The 17634-nt window shown below is 42.8% G+C and overlaps 1 protein-coding gene across 3 annotated transcripts; it reads right to left on the bottom strand.

The window, feature by feature from the left end:
* Positions 1-6301: 6301 nt before the first annotated feature.
* Positions 6302-16833, bottom strand: ARGLU1 (arginine and glutamate rich 1). Of its 3 annotated transcripts, XM_053934347.1 has the most exons (4): positions 16188-16799; positions 12027-12252; positions 9598-9681; positions 6302-8335 (listed from the first exon to the last, which is right to left on the bottom strand). In XM_053934347.1, the coding sequence occupies exons 1-4, from the start codon at positions 16541-16543 to the stop codon at positions 8171-8173; spliced, it is 831 nt and encodes a 276-aa protein (XP_053790322.1). In that variant the 5' UTR covers positions 16544-16799; the 3' UTR covers positions 6302-8170. The 3 variants fall into 3 exon arrangements, 2 of the variants coding, with proteins under 2 accessions (XP_053790322.1, XP_053790323.1); XM_053934348.1 differs by lacking the exon at positions 6302-8335 and having other exon boundaries at positions 9600-10166; positions 16188-16831; XR_008429208.1 differs by lacking the exon at positions 6302-8335 and having other exon boundaries at positions 9642-9681; positions 10109-12252; positions 16188-16833.
* Positions 16834-17634: the final 801 nt, after the last annotated feature.

Here is a 17634-nt window from a genome sequence, read left to right as displayed (position 1 = left end):
GCAACCGCGAGTCAATAAATCCACTCCGAGTCAGCTCCCCCGGTCCCGGGGAGGCGCATCCGCAGGGCTCCGGCTTCCCCGAGGGGCACTGCTGTCCTTGTCGCCGGCAAAGACCACGGAGCGGAGCCGGGAAAGAAACAGGGGCGGACAGTAATGACTACAAAAATAAAAAACAAAATAGACCAAAACGGGGGGGCGGAGGGGGGGGGTCGCAGCGTCAAAGCGTCCCTCTCCCGTTGCGCGACCTGCAGTGCGCGCCGCGGCGGCCGACTAAGAAGGAGGAACGACGGGCGCGGGACTTGCGCCGACGCGCAACCCACCGCGGAGAAGCAATGGAGCGAAGAGAAGCGGCGCCAGCCACTACCGTTCCCAGTGCGGCGCTTCCAACCCTCGATGCCACCGCTGCGAGTCCTCGGCGCAGGAGCGCGGCCGGCGGCAGCGCGCTGCCGTAGCCATATAAGCGCGGCCCCGCTGCCCCGCCGCCGCCGCTCATAGGGCCGCCGGCGGGCCGCCGCGCTGGTTGGGCGCCGCGCCTGTCACTTACCGCCGAGCGGCGGGCGGGGCCGCGCCGAGCCCAGCCGAGCGGGCCGGCAGGTAACACCCCCCGGCCCCGCCGCGCCGCGCCGCGGGCGGCCGCTGGCCGACGTGCGCGGAGAGTCCACTCGCTCTGACTCACACCGGGGCTGTGCGGGAGGCGCGGCGGGCCCAGATGGAGCGAAATCAGGGGGAAGAAATGAAATTAAATAAGCATTGAACCCAGCCTTTGCTAAAACTGTTTCCCAAGTACGCTGCCGTTCAAAGAGCGGGGAGCAGCGGCAGGGCCGGGAGCCCCTCACCCTGCCCGCCGATGCGAGCGCAGCACTCCGGGGGAGCGCGGCTGCAGGCGCTGCGCGGCAGCGGCCACCTCCGCGCCGTGGCGCGGGAAAGGGCTGGGCCGTGTTCCCACTGGCGCGGAGCTTCGTGCACAACTTTCTGCGGGTTCCTTGCCGGGAAGGAGGTCTGGGGGTGCTTCCTCGCCAAGTTCCCACCGGCCCTTCCCACGGCTTCTGTGAGTTTTCTGAGTTTATCTGGTTGCGCGACAATTAGCCACGGGCCGTCACTGAATAAAGAAGAGTCGGACATGCGGAGCCCTTCAGAGGGATGCAGAACGGCGGGCAATGCGGGGCTCCGGGGCCGGCTGCGGATTCCCTCGCCTTTCTCTGGCGATTGCTCAAAGACCATTTCTTCCCCCTTTCGTAGGGAGCGGGTTCGGACACAGCCGCCTCGTATCCCAACGGCACGGCACCTTGCCCTTTTATTTCATTTTATCATTAATTTCTGGCCAGAGGGAGCTACCTGCGGGCAGCACTGGAGATGCTTTCCCCGTGGCCTCGCAGGTCCCCCGGGGGGTGCGGAGGGCGCCGAGGGGTCGCGGGTGCTCCCGACGCCGCGCTCGGAGCCCGACCTGCCGCGGCTCCCGTGGCACATGCACGGGGCCACAGCTCCCACTAGCGGCCAGCGGCTGCCCTCCGCAGGGGGAGCGGCCCCCCTCGGCTGTCCCCCTGAGCTGCTCCACCGTGTTCTGCCCGCTCCGGCGCCCGCACGGTTCCACCGCAAAAGTCACCGGCAAAAGCCAATAGGGGCGGCGGTACCGCTGCCCCGGGAGCTCGTACCGGGCTGGGGAGGCGGCACACTGCGACAAGAGCTGTACCGAGGTTAAATACGGGTGGTGTAAATGGCATAGTCGCTCCTGTGAAATTAAGGGAGTTACCGAATTTATTCCAGGAGGGATTTCCTGCCAAAATAGTATCTGCAAAAAGGATTAAAAGTTAAATCCCAGTAAATTACCGCGCTCTTTTCTGCCATTTCCATACCTATTAGTCGAGGCATGCGAAGAACATCCTACCAAAAACCCAAATAAAGAGCCAATTTCGCATAATTTTATTCCTGAAGAAATATGTGTATTCACTTAAAAATCGGCTTCGTAATGGTACTCGTTCGACTTTTAGACGAACGCCAAGAAGTTCTTATAAGGAAAACAACTGGCACTGTAATTTATTTCCTGGATAAATTTTGGAACCCAGTGTTCTCTTTCGACCCCTTTTGAACTAAACGGGTGTTTCAGCCTGGCAGAGCCTGCTCCTCTCGCTTGCAACAGAGAGGAAAGAAATTGGAAGCGCTCTCGAAGCCCCATAGATTTTGAGTTAATTGTGTTTCGTAGGTCTCTAATGAAATCTACCACTCAAGAAAACAAGAAAATCAGTTTGCTTTTCACACAAAACATCGAATACGTTTTAAGTAAACTGCTTAATTAAATTTAATTTGCAGCGAGGAAGGAATTGCAGATCCGGCGACGCAATTTGGTGGAAAAGGATCTGATTCCCGGGACGGAAACTTAGCACTCAAGTGGGAGCTTAGGTATCTATGCACACCGAGGGGCATCAAAGGAGAATTTCACCAGTGAGGGGAGGAAAGTACTTAATTATTAAACTTTTAAACAAATGTGTGGTGTGTAGCCGGTCGTGATACAGTGTAAACACGGAGCCTGATAAATGCTTCCAGCAACAGAGACGTGTAAAATAGGTCTACCTCATTTTGTGGTGCTGCTGCTGCTTCTGTTTGTTTAGAAGCAAAAGGTTACGAGCGGTGTTTTGTAGAAGCTGTGAGTAAACTGTGACCTCTAACTCTTCGTATCCTTGCTTTAAGTAAACCAGAGGAAATGAAGAGCCCTGGTATTGTCTGAAAATATCCTCTTGTAGCTAAATATATCACACGGTTCCTATTGTCCAGTGCCTAATCATTTTTACGCAAATACAGCTGTTTTACTCTACTGTCCAGCATCCTACCGATGCGCACTGTAAGAGTATAAAAAGCCACGTTAATAAAATAATTTTTCAGTAAAAGCCAAGACAAAGCTGGGTGCTTGCTTCCGAGATAACCTAATCAACAAAGATTAAGATATTCAAAGAACCGCGGGCTCGGTGGCTACTCTGCTCAGGTCACCCTTTTTGGCCGAGGAACCGGTCCCTGCGGTTGGGTCGGGCCGCAGGGCCCTTCCACAGCCGCAGAGTTACTTACGGTTCCGAACAGGGCCGGGCCGGGTCAGACCGGGAGGCGGGGGCCGGGGCAGGCGGCGCTCGGAGGGGCTGCGGCGGCGCGGAGCCCGTGGGCAGCCGCGCTGCGACCGCAATCCTTCCCCGGTCCCGACTCCTGCGCCCGCTGCATCGGCTTCCAACCTTTCCGTCTCCCGTCCGAGAAGCGCCTCGGACACGGGAGAAACGTGAGAGTAAAGGCTGGGGACGGGGGTTTCAAAGCAAAAAATCCGACGAGTGTTCGGAAGTTAGAAATCGGCTTCAGCCGCCGCTTCTCTGGGGGCTATTTCAGGAGGAGGTCCCAGCAGACATTTCGGGTTTCGCAAGGAGCACGGTTTCCTGACAGACGAATGCACAGGGAACAGGCTTCTGGGGGAAATCCTGCCGCGGCCTGGGGAGCGGCGCCGCGCTCCCACGGCGCCCGGGGAGCCCGGCTCGGCGGACGGGGATGGACGCACAAATGGACGGATGGGTGGATGAGCGCTGCCAGCGAGCAGGTGAGACCTGCCTATCCCTTGCTTTTACTGAAAAACTGAGACTTTGCTGTTTGTGCCACTTAAACCTTTATTTCCTCTACCTCACACTGGCTTAAAAAAAAATAAAATCTGTTCATCACTGAATAACCTCTTTCACCTTCTTTCCAACAGTGATGACGACAATTACGTAGGTACGGGCTCTGGTACTACAAAATCTATAATGAAGGGCAGCTAATCTGAATGGGAACAGGATTGGGCCCACAGTCCCTGATTCTCTTTTAAACATCAGCCTAAACATGAAATTTTTGAAGTGGAAAAGCTCACCATAATTCATCATTACATGTGTAATGTACCAGTTTTGAAAGTCGAAAAGATGTAACTCAATGGATACAATTACTGCTAAATTCAATAAAGAGAAATGATCATGACTGACGCTAATTCACTTAAATGGATTGTTTATCGTTTGTACAAAAGGCCAAGTGTGCCAGATACCTGCAACAGCTCTTAATATATCATTCACACTGTAACAGTGCATTTTCTGCACTTATGGTAGAGTAAGTACATGTCTAGATGTTAATTTGCCTTCACCAGGTCTGTTTTAGAACTGTAGTTTTGGTCAACATAGCTTCTTAGAAAATGAGCTTGGCTTCTCCCAGATACAGCCATAGAATTCAAGCAGCCTTGTAAGAAAAATCAAAGACATTCATACATCCAAACCATGCATTTTAACTCTGTTTGACTTGACTTATGCTGATTCTCTGTACCGCTCCTTGAAAACAAAAATATTTATTCTATGGTCTGTGATATAAGGGGCAGGAAAAATGACCTGGGATCAAGCTTCTGCTACACAACAGGCCATTTATTGTCAAAGGGGATCTATGTCCTTTCAAGCAGAGCTGATGCTGAGCTAGCATAACCCTTGATTCTAAGTGTCAGTCTATGGAAGATGATTGTAAGCATGAGGTTGTTTAGTACGGAAAGTTGTTTACTCAACAGAAACTCAGCACCCTTCAGCAAGCTAACAAAATGGTGAGATGGAAAGAATGGGATAACCCTGAAATGCACATGTGGCAATACCAGCATGAGAATGGAACAGAGATGCATTAAAGTCATGGTTCAGTTCCTGCTAGACTGGCCCGTCAGTCTGAAACCATACCAACCTGGGCACTTCAACCATATCCTCCTGCCTTGGAATGAGCCTTGGGCTCACAGGCAGCTCCACAGCTCTCTTCTGAAATAAATCCCCTCTGTAACGCAACCTGGACTTCAACGCAACCTTTATTGACTTCAATTTCACCTGCACTTGCACCAAGTTGAGACCTTGCAATGACAGAGCTAAGACCCCAAATACTCTGAAAATGTTTAATGAAATACTGCATGCAGTTAAAAGTGAGTAATAACCAATACCTCCATATTTGGTGTACATGCAAAAAATGGCAGAAACTGAATCCTGAGAGCATGGTAATAGCATCGCAAAGAGGGCGAGATCAGCTTCAGGTCAGGAAGGACAATTGATAGGGCGAGGTGTATGAGGTGGCACATAGCTCAAGAGAAAAGGAGACATCAAAGGTAAAACCTTCTTTTTCAAGACAAGATAGGAATGGATGAACTGTTGATAACTTTAGTGAGATTATACATACAAATACAGTTACTTGGCAGTTTAGACATCTCACTAACGTAATTGTCTCTACTTTGCTGAGCTGCAAGGATGCCATCCCTCCAATACATTTCTCACGAGTCAGCTTTCCACTCGGGCTTGGAAAAATGATGATAAATGAACATGCAAAGTTCAAAGGGCAGTTTAGCAAATCACCAAAGTAAGAGCACATGTTTAACGTGCTGTTCTAAGGCCTTCCATGCTCCTACCTTTGCCAGACAGATACACTGTTTCATATGATAATAATTATCCAAGACATTTATGAACAAGTTTGGGAAAACTAAGATCTCTTCTGTTCCCATATAAGGGAAATCAATACTGCTCAAGGCAGGTGGCAACAAAAATGCCTACCTGCCTCCCTGGGGTGGTCAACGACACACCAAACTCCAGAACAACCCAAAACTTGTCTAACCAAAATTTGAAGTTCAAACTGTAATGAAATAAAAATTAAACACTGAACACAATCACCAACAGCATTTTCTCTATGCAGACACATACAGATTAAAACACTACATGTCAGTCTATGTTTCTGCATACTTTGTGTTAAAAGGGTATGTATCCCAAGTTCTTACCATCAAATGTCAACTTGCCCCCTTTCCAAACTATATGCATCTGTATCTCTGAAGTCTTACAATAATTTTAAAAAAGAAAAGGCTACAGCAATGCAAACATAACATTCACCCACACAAGGTCTACAAAGATATAAGACACAGAGTATGTCTTAGGACAGTAAAGAGACAGCAGATTCCACCAACTGAACTTCTACCCCAACAGAGGAAATCAAACCAAACCAAAGACCTAACTGCTTTTCCTTTATTTTTTTTTTTGAGGGCAGGGGAAAGAGAAACAGGTAGTGAAATGTGGCATGGCAGAAGGATCACTCTGATTAGGAATGGGCATTTTGTCCACAAGATAGTCCTAGAGGTGGGACTGAAAATAACCTGGTAACATCTAAGCCTACACAATGTTAAATGCAGAGAACAAATGTTGCTCTTTAGCAGCAAATTACATGATGCACAACAAAATGCTTGATACCACAGCTGCATGTAGGATTATTTAGCTTCTTACTTTTAGAACAGGAAACAAAACTGCATAGGTCTGTTTTGAGTATTGACTTTTAATAGCTTGTTTCTCATAAGGGAACAGGGGATGTTTTCTGCTTTAGAAATACAGGTATCAGTTGATCTTTAAATACAGCCTGCTCCTGCCAACAGGTCATGTACATGATTTATTTGGCTTCAGCTTGGTTTTATGCATTAAGCAACTTTCAACCTTCTTCTGTCATACAATATATAGACAAATTTAAGTACAGTAATAGTGTAGGTATTTTACCATCTTCACATTTTCTTGACATACTGGACAAAGCAATACACATCAGTCTGCCCCCAAGCCCCAGTTTCATACAAAGCTTGTTGAATACTGCTTTCAGTAGCACATTCAACTTGCTCCCACATTTAATTTGCTAAATCTACAGAAACAGACCCTTTGGAAATATCAGGAATTACTTCCAACTTTGTCCAGCGACATTCAAATGATCAGGCAACTACTGGTAACTGTCATTTTATGGTTACTACAGAAGTTGCATGCTTACAGGAAAAAGAAAGTTTAGAACTGGACAAGCTACAGTAATCTAGGTTTTGGTAGAGGAATTACATACAAAAAAGGGGACCTAATATATATAGCTTTTAATCTGTAGTTTCTTTTTTTAAAATAAAACTTGTATATATAAATGGATAAGATTCAAGATCTGTATAACAGTTGCTCTCTGGCTAAAACAATGTATTGAGACAGAATTTCACTTTCTTTCTGTTTTTCAGTTCAAATATACTAGCCAGTCCAGTCCTTTGGGAGAAAAAACTTCCATTTTTAAATCCTTTAGGATCCATCAGATTCATTATATGGTAATGACCTTAACTTACACAATATATTATATTATGCAGTGAACTGAAGGGGTTTAGATATTGGAAGAATCAGTCTGGGTGCAGTAAGCCAAACAGCCATTTAAACATGATACTACAGCTGAAATAAGTCTCTGTCAGAATAAAAACCAACATTCATAAAAACAGCAGCAGCCATCAATAACATTCACAACTGCAGGGATTTTTTACTGTGTGTGATTTTGCATTTTAAGTAGAAGCCACAATAGTTTAAAGCAAAATTTAAAAAAATAGCACTATAGTCTTGAATTTAGTAATGTGAATTGTCACTCTTATAGCTGTTTATAGAAGTGTACTAAAAAAATTTACTTAAACATATGTATTTAAGACTTTCACTTTATTCAGCAAATTGGTTTATTTACACAATGGGGAACGCTGGTTGAATGCTGTCAATGTAATAAAAACAAATCTAACAGAGACAATACTGAACTCTCTCTATGTATTCATAGCAGAAATGACAAACTATTTCCTTACCTGTATCAGGAACATCAAGCGCAACAACGGGACAGTATCATAGGACACTGATTTAACAATAAACCACAGAGGTCCAGTAATACTATGGCAATTTACTCATGTATTTACTGACTTTAAAATAAAAACATTAAAAGTCAGCAATACCCAGTAAAAAGTTCTGTCAATTATCAGAGTCAAACTCTGATGAGTAGGTCAGTAAATCCTTATCAGATCATTCACAGTTCATCAAGTTACATGAGTTGCTTCAGACCACCAATACAGAAACAAAATTGATGAAAACAGATTATCCTCTAAAAGGCAATGATGATCTGATAAGGGTTTAACTTAATGGAAGTTTAAAAAAAAATAAGAATTGCAGAGCACAGCCCCTATTAGAACAAGCTAACTTTCCAACTTTCAAAAAAGACAAAAAAAAAATTGAGAGAGAAAAAAAACCAAAAAACAAAAAACACTTCAACATGAAGCTACCATACAAAGTTTTTGTTTGTTTTCCTGGTTTTTTTGTTGTTTTTTTGTTTGTTTCTTTTTTTTCTTTTAAGAGTTCAGAGTTGAAATTTAATCCTGGCTTTTTAGGGAGAAGGACAGTTTTGGCCTAGACTTTCCTTTGCCCAGGATAATTTTTTGCTCTTCCTTTTGCTGACGCTGTCTCTCTTGTTCTAGTTTCATCCTCTCCTCATGAATCTTTCTTTGTTCTTCAACAATTTTCAATTGTTCTTCAGCCTGTACAGGAAAATGGTAAAATTTAGGCCAGCATATTTTGTAGTCATAAAAGCAATTTACAAGTCTGCATTAACTTCTAAACAGGTCGAATCCTGCATAAGTATGTAAGCAGTTCCGCCTGAGCTGGGTGCCATAGTTGGTTTCAGTGAAACCATTTATAAAATGGTTATTTGAATTGAGTTTAAAAGAAACACTGAGAACTTTCTACAGCTAGTGTATTGAAATCTGGAGTGCTTACATGCCAAGTTTTTCAGCACTGCTTTGGAAACAACACATTACATTTTAATTAAGGAAGACATTAGATACATACAGAGATTGTCCCAACACTTGTCACTTGTGTAAGCTGAAGTAACATACATACATAATGAAGTCACGTATCTTCAAGCCGAAGTCTCCCTGCTCCAAAACCCACCTAAAAACCCCTCTTAATCCAAAATAATCTTCACTTGATTTACAACTAGTCAATCCTTACATTGACCTATGGTTCTTACAGTGCTCCCAGTGGTCTTCTAAACGTGCTTATTTAGTTCATTACATCAGTCAATACTTTACATTTTCCATTTGTCCTGTTTCTACCATAAGAGGTTGAGAAAAGGGTAAAACAGAAAGAAATCTAAAGCAGATGTAGTTCAAGCAAAAATATTTAAGAAGCCTCATTTTTATATGAAAGAGGTGTAATTACTTGGGCAATTGAAACTGACAGAGTTCAATCAGGACTTAAAAGCAGCTTAGTTAGACTTATCATCAATTGATTAGAATCAGCTAAATCATATTGAATGTTTTCATGTGGCAAGCACCTGATTTAAAAGTGCTTAAGAAGACCAACATAAGTTAGACTTTCCTAGCTTACACCTCTTAAGCTTATGCTCAAAGTCCCTTTCAGCACTTCTATATCAACGTTATACTAGAATCAAATCTAGTTTGTACTTGTCTCGCTCAACAGAATTAGTCACACAAAGCTGAACATGTTTGTAAACTTACTTCAACCCTCCCCATAAGATATAGTTAAAATGTACTTTTTAAATTCTGAAGGCAGCCATCTCTCCTCTAAACTAACTGCATCCAAACTACTTACCAGCCTAGTGTTACTGCTAAGAATCTGGTCATTCATGCTCAGGGAAAGGAAAGCAATGTTACTGAAGGAACCAGCAATACACAAGTTTAACTCTAGAAAAGGTTGATTTGTTTATTTTAATTGTGCTGCAGATCTGGCAGAGACATCTGTATTTCCCTACAGAACAGTTAACTACACCTTCACATACCAGTTTAGCTTGTGCTTCTGCAATTTTTCGATTATTTTCTTCTAGTATTCGCTCTAGTTCCTCACGCTTTGCACGCTCTTCTTCCTAAAGGGGAGGACAGGGCAAGATGTTAGTAAAGTAAAATATTAATTTCTGCATGTTCACTAATCTTTCTCAGAATTCTTTTGTGAACTGACTTAAAGTGGCAGCTTTACAGCCACCTATTTTGCCTCACAACGGTAAACTGTGCAGCCACTAAAACTGGTTTCTAGCACTCAATTTAAATCATCCCGCCCAGTCCAAACAGCAACCAACTAAACCCTCCCTAATCACAGAATCCTGACAATTTATTACTAGGATTTTAATACCACACAAATCAACAAGGACAACTACAAAAACTGGATAGTATTTACCAAATTAAAAAGTAATATAGAAAATATAAATAAAGTTAATAGTTTGTCTCACCAATTAAGTATACCTACGTATTCTTTACCTATACTCCTTTAATCAGCATTAAAAGTTGAATATTTACTGTCTTGTCCAGTGTCCTGCAGAGTGTGCTCCTCGGCTGCCATACGCGCCAGCTTCCTCTTTAAAATGATTTGTACTGTTAGCTTGGCAATACCTGCATCAGCAGCTCAACCATTTATAAAGAAACAACATACAAGGAAGGCTGAGCTGAGGAATGCAGATGTTTATGGTAAGAAGGAACAAAAATATGTAAATCATTCCTAAGGCAAACATTTAATAAGAAAAATACATTTACTGTTAGTGAAAAATACAAATGGTAATCCATACTTCATGGAGCTATGGGCTTCTTTCATGGGGAGAATGGACTTAACATTCAGTATTTTGACAATTTTAAGACAGCTGAAACTGTCTGCAGTATGAACTTGGAATTCAGGAGTCCAGGGAAGGCAAGATCAGGAAATAAAGCCTTGTAATTGTTGTTTTCTTGGTGAATTTTATGGAACTCTGTTATGCAACTCAAATATGAAGACTGCGTGAAAAATTTTGAAGTGTTTCAGTTCACATGATATATATCCAAATTATTTTTATATTTGGAGGATTTAAAGTTAGCCAGAGGTTTGTGTCTGTGTAAGAAAAAAAAGTTAATACGAACAAAGCAAGCATAAGAAAACTTCTTACTATGACTAGTAACCCGCTACTAGCTAGCACACTTCACTCCAGGCATGGAGGTTCATTCTGTATTACAAAGAACTGGTGTGACTTCTCCACATGACGATGATACCAAAAATACTTTTTTTAAAAAAAACAAGTAATCCATCTGATCAAATGAAAAGCTCTACAAATGAAGAATTTGCTGACTATGAACACATAAATTCAACTTAAACTCTGATATTAAAGTCTGAATTTGCAAGAAAAGTATAATTTATTTATTCTTTTTAGTATTTATTGTAACTCAGCATTCCATTTGTTTCCATTTAATTTGATACTATGTGACTGACAAGTCACATCTAGTATGAAGGGGAAAGCTGCATTGCTACTGTCTCTCCTTTCACAAGCCAATCAAAATATTAATTTAAAATAAACTGTGTAGGACGTAGAGAGTGAAAAAAGCATTTAACACTTATGACTATTTAGCACAAATTTCCTCTACGGTTTGAAGTTTGTCTTGAAATTTCTGGATCCTGGAATGATTGGTGCAGGCAGGCATCAAAGCCTTTAGTAGCAAATTACTGTCTCACAGAAAGACATTTTCAGCTTCTGCTCCAGCTGCTGATTAAAAACCAAAACGAAACAACAAAAAAAAGGCCCCAAAAACCCAAATCACACGTTCAGCTTGACTTCAGACAAGGGCAACCTGCTCTTTTATAACTTCTAGGGAGAAAAAAAGGAGTTGTTAGTACTTATTAAAAATAGATATAATGATTTGGACAGAGATCCTTCGTGAAGACGTGGATGGGCTTATGCTCGAAGTCCCAGAATTAGTCCAATGTATGCTCAAGGAAAATGTTCATTTTAAATGAAGAATAAGAAACCTATTTGTTAAAGACAGGTACTGCAGCTCACTGCTGGACCCTGCTTTTTGCCTGGCTGAAGGCAAAAGCCTCTTACAGTCTAGGTAAACAAAATGAAACAAATGAAGGATACATAATAACATATTTTTTAATACCCTTCCCCAAAATGAAAGGACTGCTGATAAATCCTGCAGCCATGGCAAAAGTTTCAAACAATTCTGAAATATATGTAGGTCAGTTCCATTAAGAATCAAGTATCCTTGTTCAGGTTTTAGGAGAGTAACTGTTTAAATATCAGTGAGCTCCTCTGAATAGGCTAGAAATTAAGTTTCGCAGCAATGCAAGTTTATATGAGAAGGTAATTAGATTTGCTGTATTCCATCTCTTTCTGAACCGAACAGGAGGCACAAACCGACACTGAAAGTTTTGCCATGGACTGTCTCTACTTTCCAAACGACCGAGCGTTACCTCTCTGGCTTTTTGTGCTGCAAGTTCAGCTTGTCGCTGTCGCTCGAGTTCTTCGAGCAACTGTTTTTCCATGATGCGCTTAGCCTCCTCCACCCTGCGGAGAACCTCTCGCTCAATCTCATCCTTTCTTTTCTCCAACTCTTCTTCTACACGTTTAGCTACAAGTTCTTCCACCCTTCGAGCAGTTTCTTCCTCTATGAGTTTCTCTTCAATTTCTTGTTGACGACTGCAAAAATGAAAACATAAGGATTACATTTTTAATCAATAACATTGGCACTGAAACAAACTCCTTCAACATGCAGCATCAGCTATGCTACTGAATAACTTTTACATATAGATTATAGATTTAAAGAATATTTTGCTCTACATTTCAAGAAAGTGAATCTTCAGGCATTGTTCCTGTAACAGGGAATCCATTCAGACCATTCCATATTTAGTATCTTTCTCTTTAACAACAGACTAAATTGAAGACAACTTATCATCCTACTTCCTGATTACAATTAGAGAGGGGGAAAAAGGGAAAAAACCCAACTCAAACCAACAATTATAACACCATGACCCCCTCCTCCAAAAAATCCAAACCCCACCCAACTTTGACCGTCATTCACCCTTCAGGAGTTTATATGGTCTCAATTTCAAGACACATATAGCAATAATAACGTGTAAAATCTTGCCTTAAAGCCACCACCTTAGAGGCACCAAACTATCTCCAGTATCTTAAAAGAGAGAAGCAATAAAATTTGTGATTTCAAATTTGTGATTTTACCTAGAATTCCAGGTGTTATACCTGTAATCTAGTTATCCAATCATTTACCTTAACAAATTTCAGTAACTTCAGCTCTTAACTTTTTTTTTTTTTTTTAATTGAAGGACTGTTTCTACCATAATGATCAAAAATAAATTATATAAATACCAAGCACTAAATAAATCCTTGCAAACTGCAGCTTTCTATGTTCTGAATTTTGGAAATATTTTCAAATGTCTTGTCTTTATTTTAGTTGAGCAGCAGTATTATCACTCAGCCTGATCACTGTTTTAATTTTTCATTAAAAAGGATACAAAAATCAGATAAATTTTCAGGTTAATTACAACATAGAGAAAAAGAAAAAAACTCCAGGTAGTAATCACAAGTACAACATAGCGGTTAGATATCTAAGGATGAACAACAGTGAATTATCTATATTTCATGCAGTACAATTCATCTGGATTCATTATGGGCTTTGGGGAGAAGACTCTTGGTTTTAAACTTGATACTGAACTTCTGTTTCAAATATTCCATGAAGTACAGAACAATCTTATGAAACTTTTCTTCTGGCCTGTCAGCAACACAAATCCAAGATTCAGAAGAAAAACTACTGCTGTAATATCTTAATATCCTGTCATTTTCAGAATGTTTGCATTTTCCTATCTCATTTGGAGATATCTAATCTATCTTAATAGGACAAACAACGAATTAAAAAAAAGTTACATAATTTACCAACTTTTAGATGACCCAAGGCACAACTTGCAAATACGTAATAGCAGATGTGAAGATTATTTATGTAGATAACCATGGGAAATACAAAGGTGAAAGGCTCCCAATTGCCTATAGTCATGTGTCATCTTTTCAAAACTACTGAACTACATGGATCTACTATAATTACTGAACTAAGCAGATCTCCTTCAGCAGAAAGTTTTGGAATCCTCAACTCAATCATTTGGCCAGAGAAGACCAATCTTAGGCTTACAATCCCCAAGAAATAGCAAATTTAGCTAGGGGCATATTAGACCAGCATTCATTTTTCCAAAATGGACACAACATATCTTGAAGTGATTTTTTTCAGGGAAAAAAAAAAAAAGCCAAAGCAGCCTAAGGCAAACAAAAAACCTAGACCACTCCCAGAAAAATGCATCAACCCCACTCAAATAAATATTATTTTATTTTAAAAGGTCTCCTGTCCCTCTTATTCAGCAGCGACTACTCTCACCATCTTGAAACAATACTGCATAGTATACTTAAGAGGCTAGAGTTCCAGGGAAATAAATTGTCATTAAGTTCATATTCTCATGTCTTATTAAACATAGCTTTACATTTATTAAACATAGCTTTACATTTAACATCAAGAAATCTAGAAAAAAAGTTAGCCAATTGAATAAAGATAGTGCATAGTTACAAAAATACCACTGCATTCATGTCTGAAATAGGTTTTCAAATATCCTCAGAATTGATGATGCACTCAAATTAAGCACTGTGCCTGCACATGTTTCATTCTTCTCACTCCAACAAACTCCATTCAAATTGAATTAAATGAATGTATTTTTAGACTTGTAGGCAATGATATTACAATGGCTTAGACCTTATTAATAAAATTATAAACACGGATATAAGCCACAGTGATTTATTCTGTAGCATATCGATTATTTTTTTTAATCATATGAACTTACAGTATTTTATAATTTTATCATTCTGGCCTACTGAGTTATGATTCCAGAGGATCAGATAAGCCACTAATGTAAAAAACTATTTTTCATATGATCTATTTACTTCTTAAAGACAAACTGTATGAAATCTGCAGAAAAGAAACAACTTACATTTTACCAAATTTCTGAGGGGAGAAAGTCATACCTGCAAGGCAAGGAAATGAGCACTATAGGAAAAGGCTGAAGTTAGGCTGTGTATTGAGATTTGAACAAGAGATGAGAAGAAAGTCAGTTCCAATTTATGAACTGTCCACTAATGGATTCAGTCAGAAAGGAAGTACTTCTTTCCTTATGTAACATGAATCTATACTAACATACGTAATACAATTTACAGATGACTTACTAAAATACCATACTTTTCTACTAGAAGTTTCATTGCTTTTTCTTTTTATAATTTAAAGTGTATTGTAGAAGTATCAAAATTCTATACCGTCTTTTCCAATATTGGTTCTTCCTCAAACATCTACTATTCTGTAGCAAGTATCGCCATATTCCTTCTATACAGACTTCATGAGCTTTTTCAAATTTCAAAGTTAAATTAGATAGGAAATTTACTAACACATGAACTAAACCAGCTCCTAAGTACTAGAATAAACTATTAATTGTATTCTCAAATTTTTAAGTACATTCCAGTTCTTCATTGTAGATAGATATGCACAGAATAGTTTTCTTAATTTAGGTACTGAATAAAATTCTAAACCACAAAACTAGGATCAGTATGTCAAAATATGTCAATTTTCACATGTTTGTATTATTGTGTAAGTTTTTGACTGTCAAAACTCTGAAGTTAGCAAAGGTGATTATCTTCAAAGGAAAATGAAAGTGACAGCTTGGGCCCACCAAGCTCGACAACTAGTATTTCCTGAGAACGATATGGCTTAAGTAAAGCTCCACCGAAGAATTAACAGCACCACTTGGCTTCATATGTACAAACAAGTGCTTTTTCTGGATAAGGTGGTCCAATGAGCAAGGATATTGTTCAAAGAAAAAGAATCACCTGATTACAAACCATTCTTCTCTCTGCTGCATAAAGGTCTGTTTTATAACTTTATATGCTGCTAAACATATTCATGCATCCCCATCGTTTATTAAACTAGTATTTGTATCTGCAGACTTAATAAATAACCACACTCCCCATAACATAAACTGAAAAAAGGGAAAGGTTTTAAATGAAACAAGTCACCGGATCTCACCGTCCCATTTGGCAAGAAAGTAATCGCACAGTGTTAATATAGCAGCTGCATAGTGTTTCTTGAAACTCTCACTCGAGCACCTCCAGATACCTCCGCTCGATGCGTAACAAGCTCCACGCCACGAAGGGGAGGGGCGGGCGTGTAGCAGTGCAGCACAAAGCCTCAGGGGCGCCGAGGCCTCCGCCGCACAGGGAAGTTTAGGAGCAGCGCAGGAGGGAAGAGACCAGCAACAGCGGACGGGAAGCGGGCAGAGCCGGCCGAGAGGGAGGAGGCGTGCGGGGGGCTCGCACCTCAGTGGGCGGCTCCTAACGCACCTGAGGGAGCCGGGCTTTGAGAAAGGGGCGGATGGCGGGAAAACAGGCATTGGTCCGGCCTCGGCGAGGGCCCAAACGCCTGCAGCCAGCCGCAGGCGGCCCTAGCCCACGGGGAGAGAGACGCACCGAGCACTTCCCTTCCCTCCCCCATCCCTCACCACCCCCCTCAAGCCCAGCGCAGGCCCGGGGCTCACATTTTCCGCTGCCGCTCGAACTCCGCTTTTTTCTCCTCCTCCTCCCGCTTCTGTTTCTCGTCCAGGCTGCTGCGCTTGCTCACCGTGCGCCCGAAGATGTCGATACGGTCGGGGGGGGAGGAGGCGCGGTCGCGGTCCCGGTCCCGGTCGCGCCGGGAGGAGGGGGCCGTATTAGAGCGCGAGCGGGAGCGGGACTCCCGGCGCCGGTTCCGCTTGCTCTCCCGGGACTTGGAGCGCTTCCTTGCCCGCTCCTTTTCTCGGGAGCGGGACCGCGATCGGCTCCGGTTCTTCTTGTTGTGCTTGGAGCTCTTGGTGTGCTTGGAGCGGGACGAGCTCCGGCTGCGGGACCGACCCATCCCGGCAGAGGAGAGAAGAGGCCGCGCCGGCGACCGCTTGACCACCCCCGCCCCCTTTGCTAGCGGCGCCCGGGAGAGATGCGAGGAGGCTCTGCGCGCATCAGCACCGCCCTGGCGGGCCCTTCGTCTTCTCCCTTTCCACCGCTTTGCGCTGCGAGGAGAAGGAACAGGCCCCGGGAGCGGGAGAGAGTCCGGACGCAGCCAAGATGGCGGCCCTGGCTGAGCAGTGACTCTCCTCTCCCGCCCCACAATGCACCGCGCCGTGCTCGAGCCGTTCGCTCCCCTCCCCGCCGCCTCCGGCGCACCACGAGAGCACTCGGCAATATTCGGCAGCCAATGGCGAGCGCCGCGCGGAGCGGGCCCCTCGGCGGCGGTGCCGGAGAGCTCGCCGGCCGAGGGGTTGCCTCAGGGAGGATTGTTGCTGTGTTTCCTTTGATTGAAAGTTCTCTCAGATATTGATTATTTTCTTTTTATTTTGTTTTGATACGGGGAAGGGAGGGAATTATCGCTGCAGATTAAGGAAGTTGCGGAAAACACTTAGAGCCCCCACTAAATTGTGAAAATGAGTTCTTGAATCCTCGGTTGCAGCACTGTGAAGACCCACCCTTAAAGGGAAAGAATCACCTGAGAGTCGTAAATGTTCAGTGGTCGAAAGGAACGACAAAAGTCAGAGGGGTCGCAAACAACCAGAAAGTTTTATCAGTGAATTACACACCTGGCAAAGAAGTTATAGTAGGTCCCTGACCTACTGTATAAGCACACGGCAGTGGGTTTTGGATAAAGGGGCAGGGTGAAAGGGAAGAGAGGAATCAAAGAGGGAAAGATGAATTAAAGAAGGAAATATGAAAAAGAGTCCTGCTTCCAGCGTTGACTGTCTGGACGATGAGATGCCCAGGGTGCCAGGGGTCTGTTTCCTGGTGGTTTCAGTGTGGCACAGGGAAGGGCTGTCTTGGTTGTATTTACCTGTAGACATCATTGTCCATTGTTAGCTACAGGTGTGTAGGCATAGGGGAGTATGACCTCAGTTGGTATCCGGGTCAGGCAGAGTATGAACTCAGAGGTTCTATAACTATCTGTGTAGGATGTTTTTA

This window comes from Vidua chalybeata, chromosome 2, assembly GCF_026979565.1.
Source record: "Vidua chalybeata isolate OUT-0048 chromosome 2, bVidCha1 merged haplotype, whole genome shotgun sequence".
NCBI lineage: Eukaryota > Metazoa > Chordata > Aves > Passeriformes > Viduidae > Vidua > Vidua chalybeata.
Note: the sequence above shows the minus strand (reverse complement) of the source record. Positions and strands in the feature narration are given on the sequence as shown.

Excerpts from the sequence above, each read along its gene's own strand:
- ARGLU1 (XM_053934347.1), bottom strand. The coding sequence starts at position 16,543 with ATGGGTCGGTCCCGCAGCCGGAGCTCGTCCCGCTCCAAGCACACCAAG. Across the intron at positions 9,682-12,026 it reads CAGCACAAAAAGCCAGAGAG|GAAGAAGAGCGTGCAAAGCG; the intron begins GTAACGCTCGGT and ends CCTCCCCTTTAG. Across the intron at positions 8,336-9,597 it reads CAGAAGCACAAGCTAAACTG|GCTGAAGAACAATTGAAAAT; the intron begins GTATGTGAAGGT and ends TTTCCTGTACAG.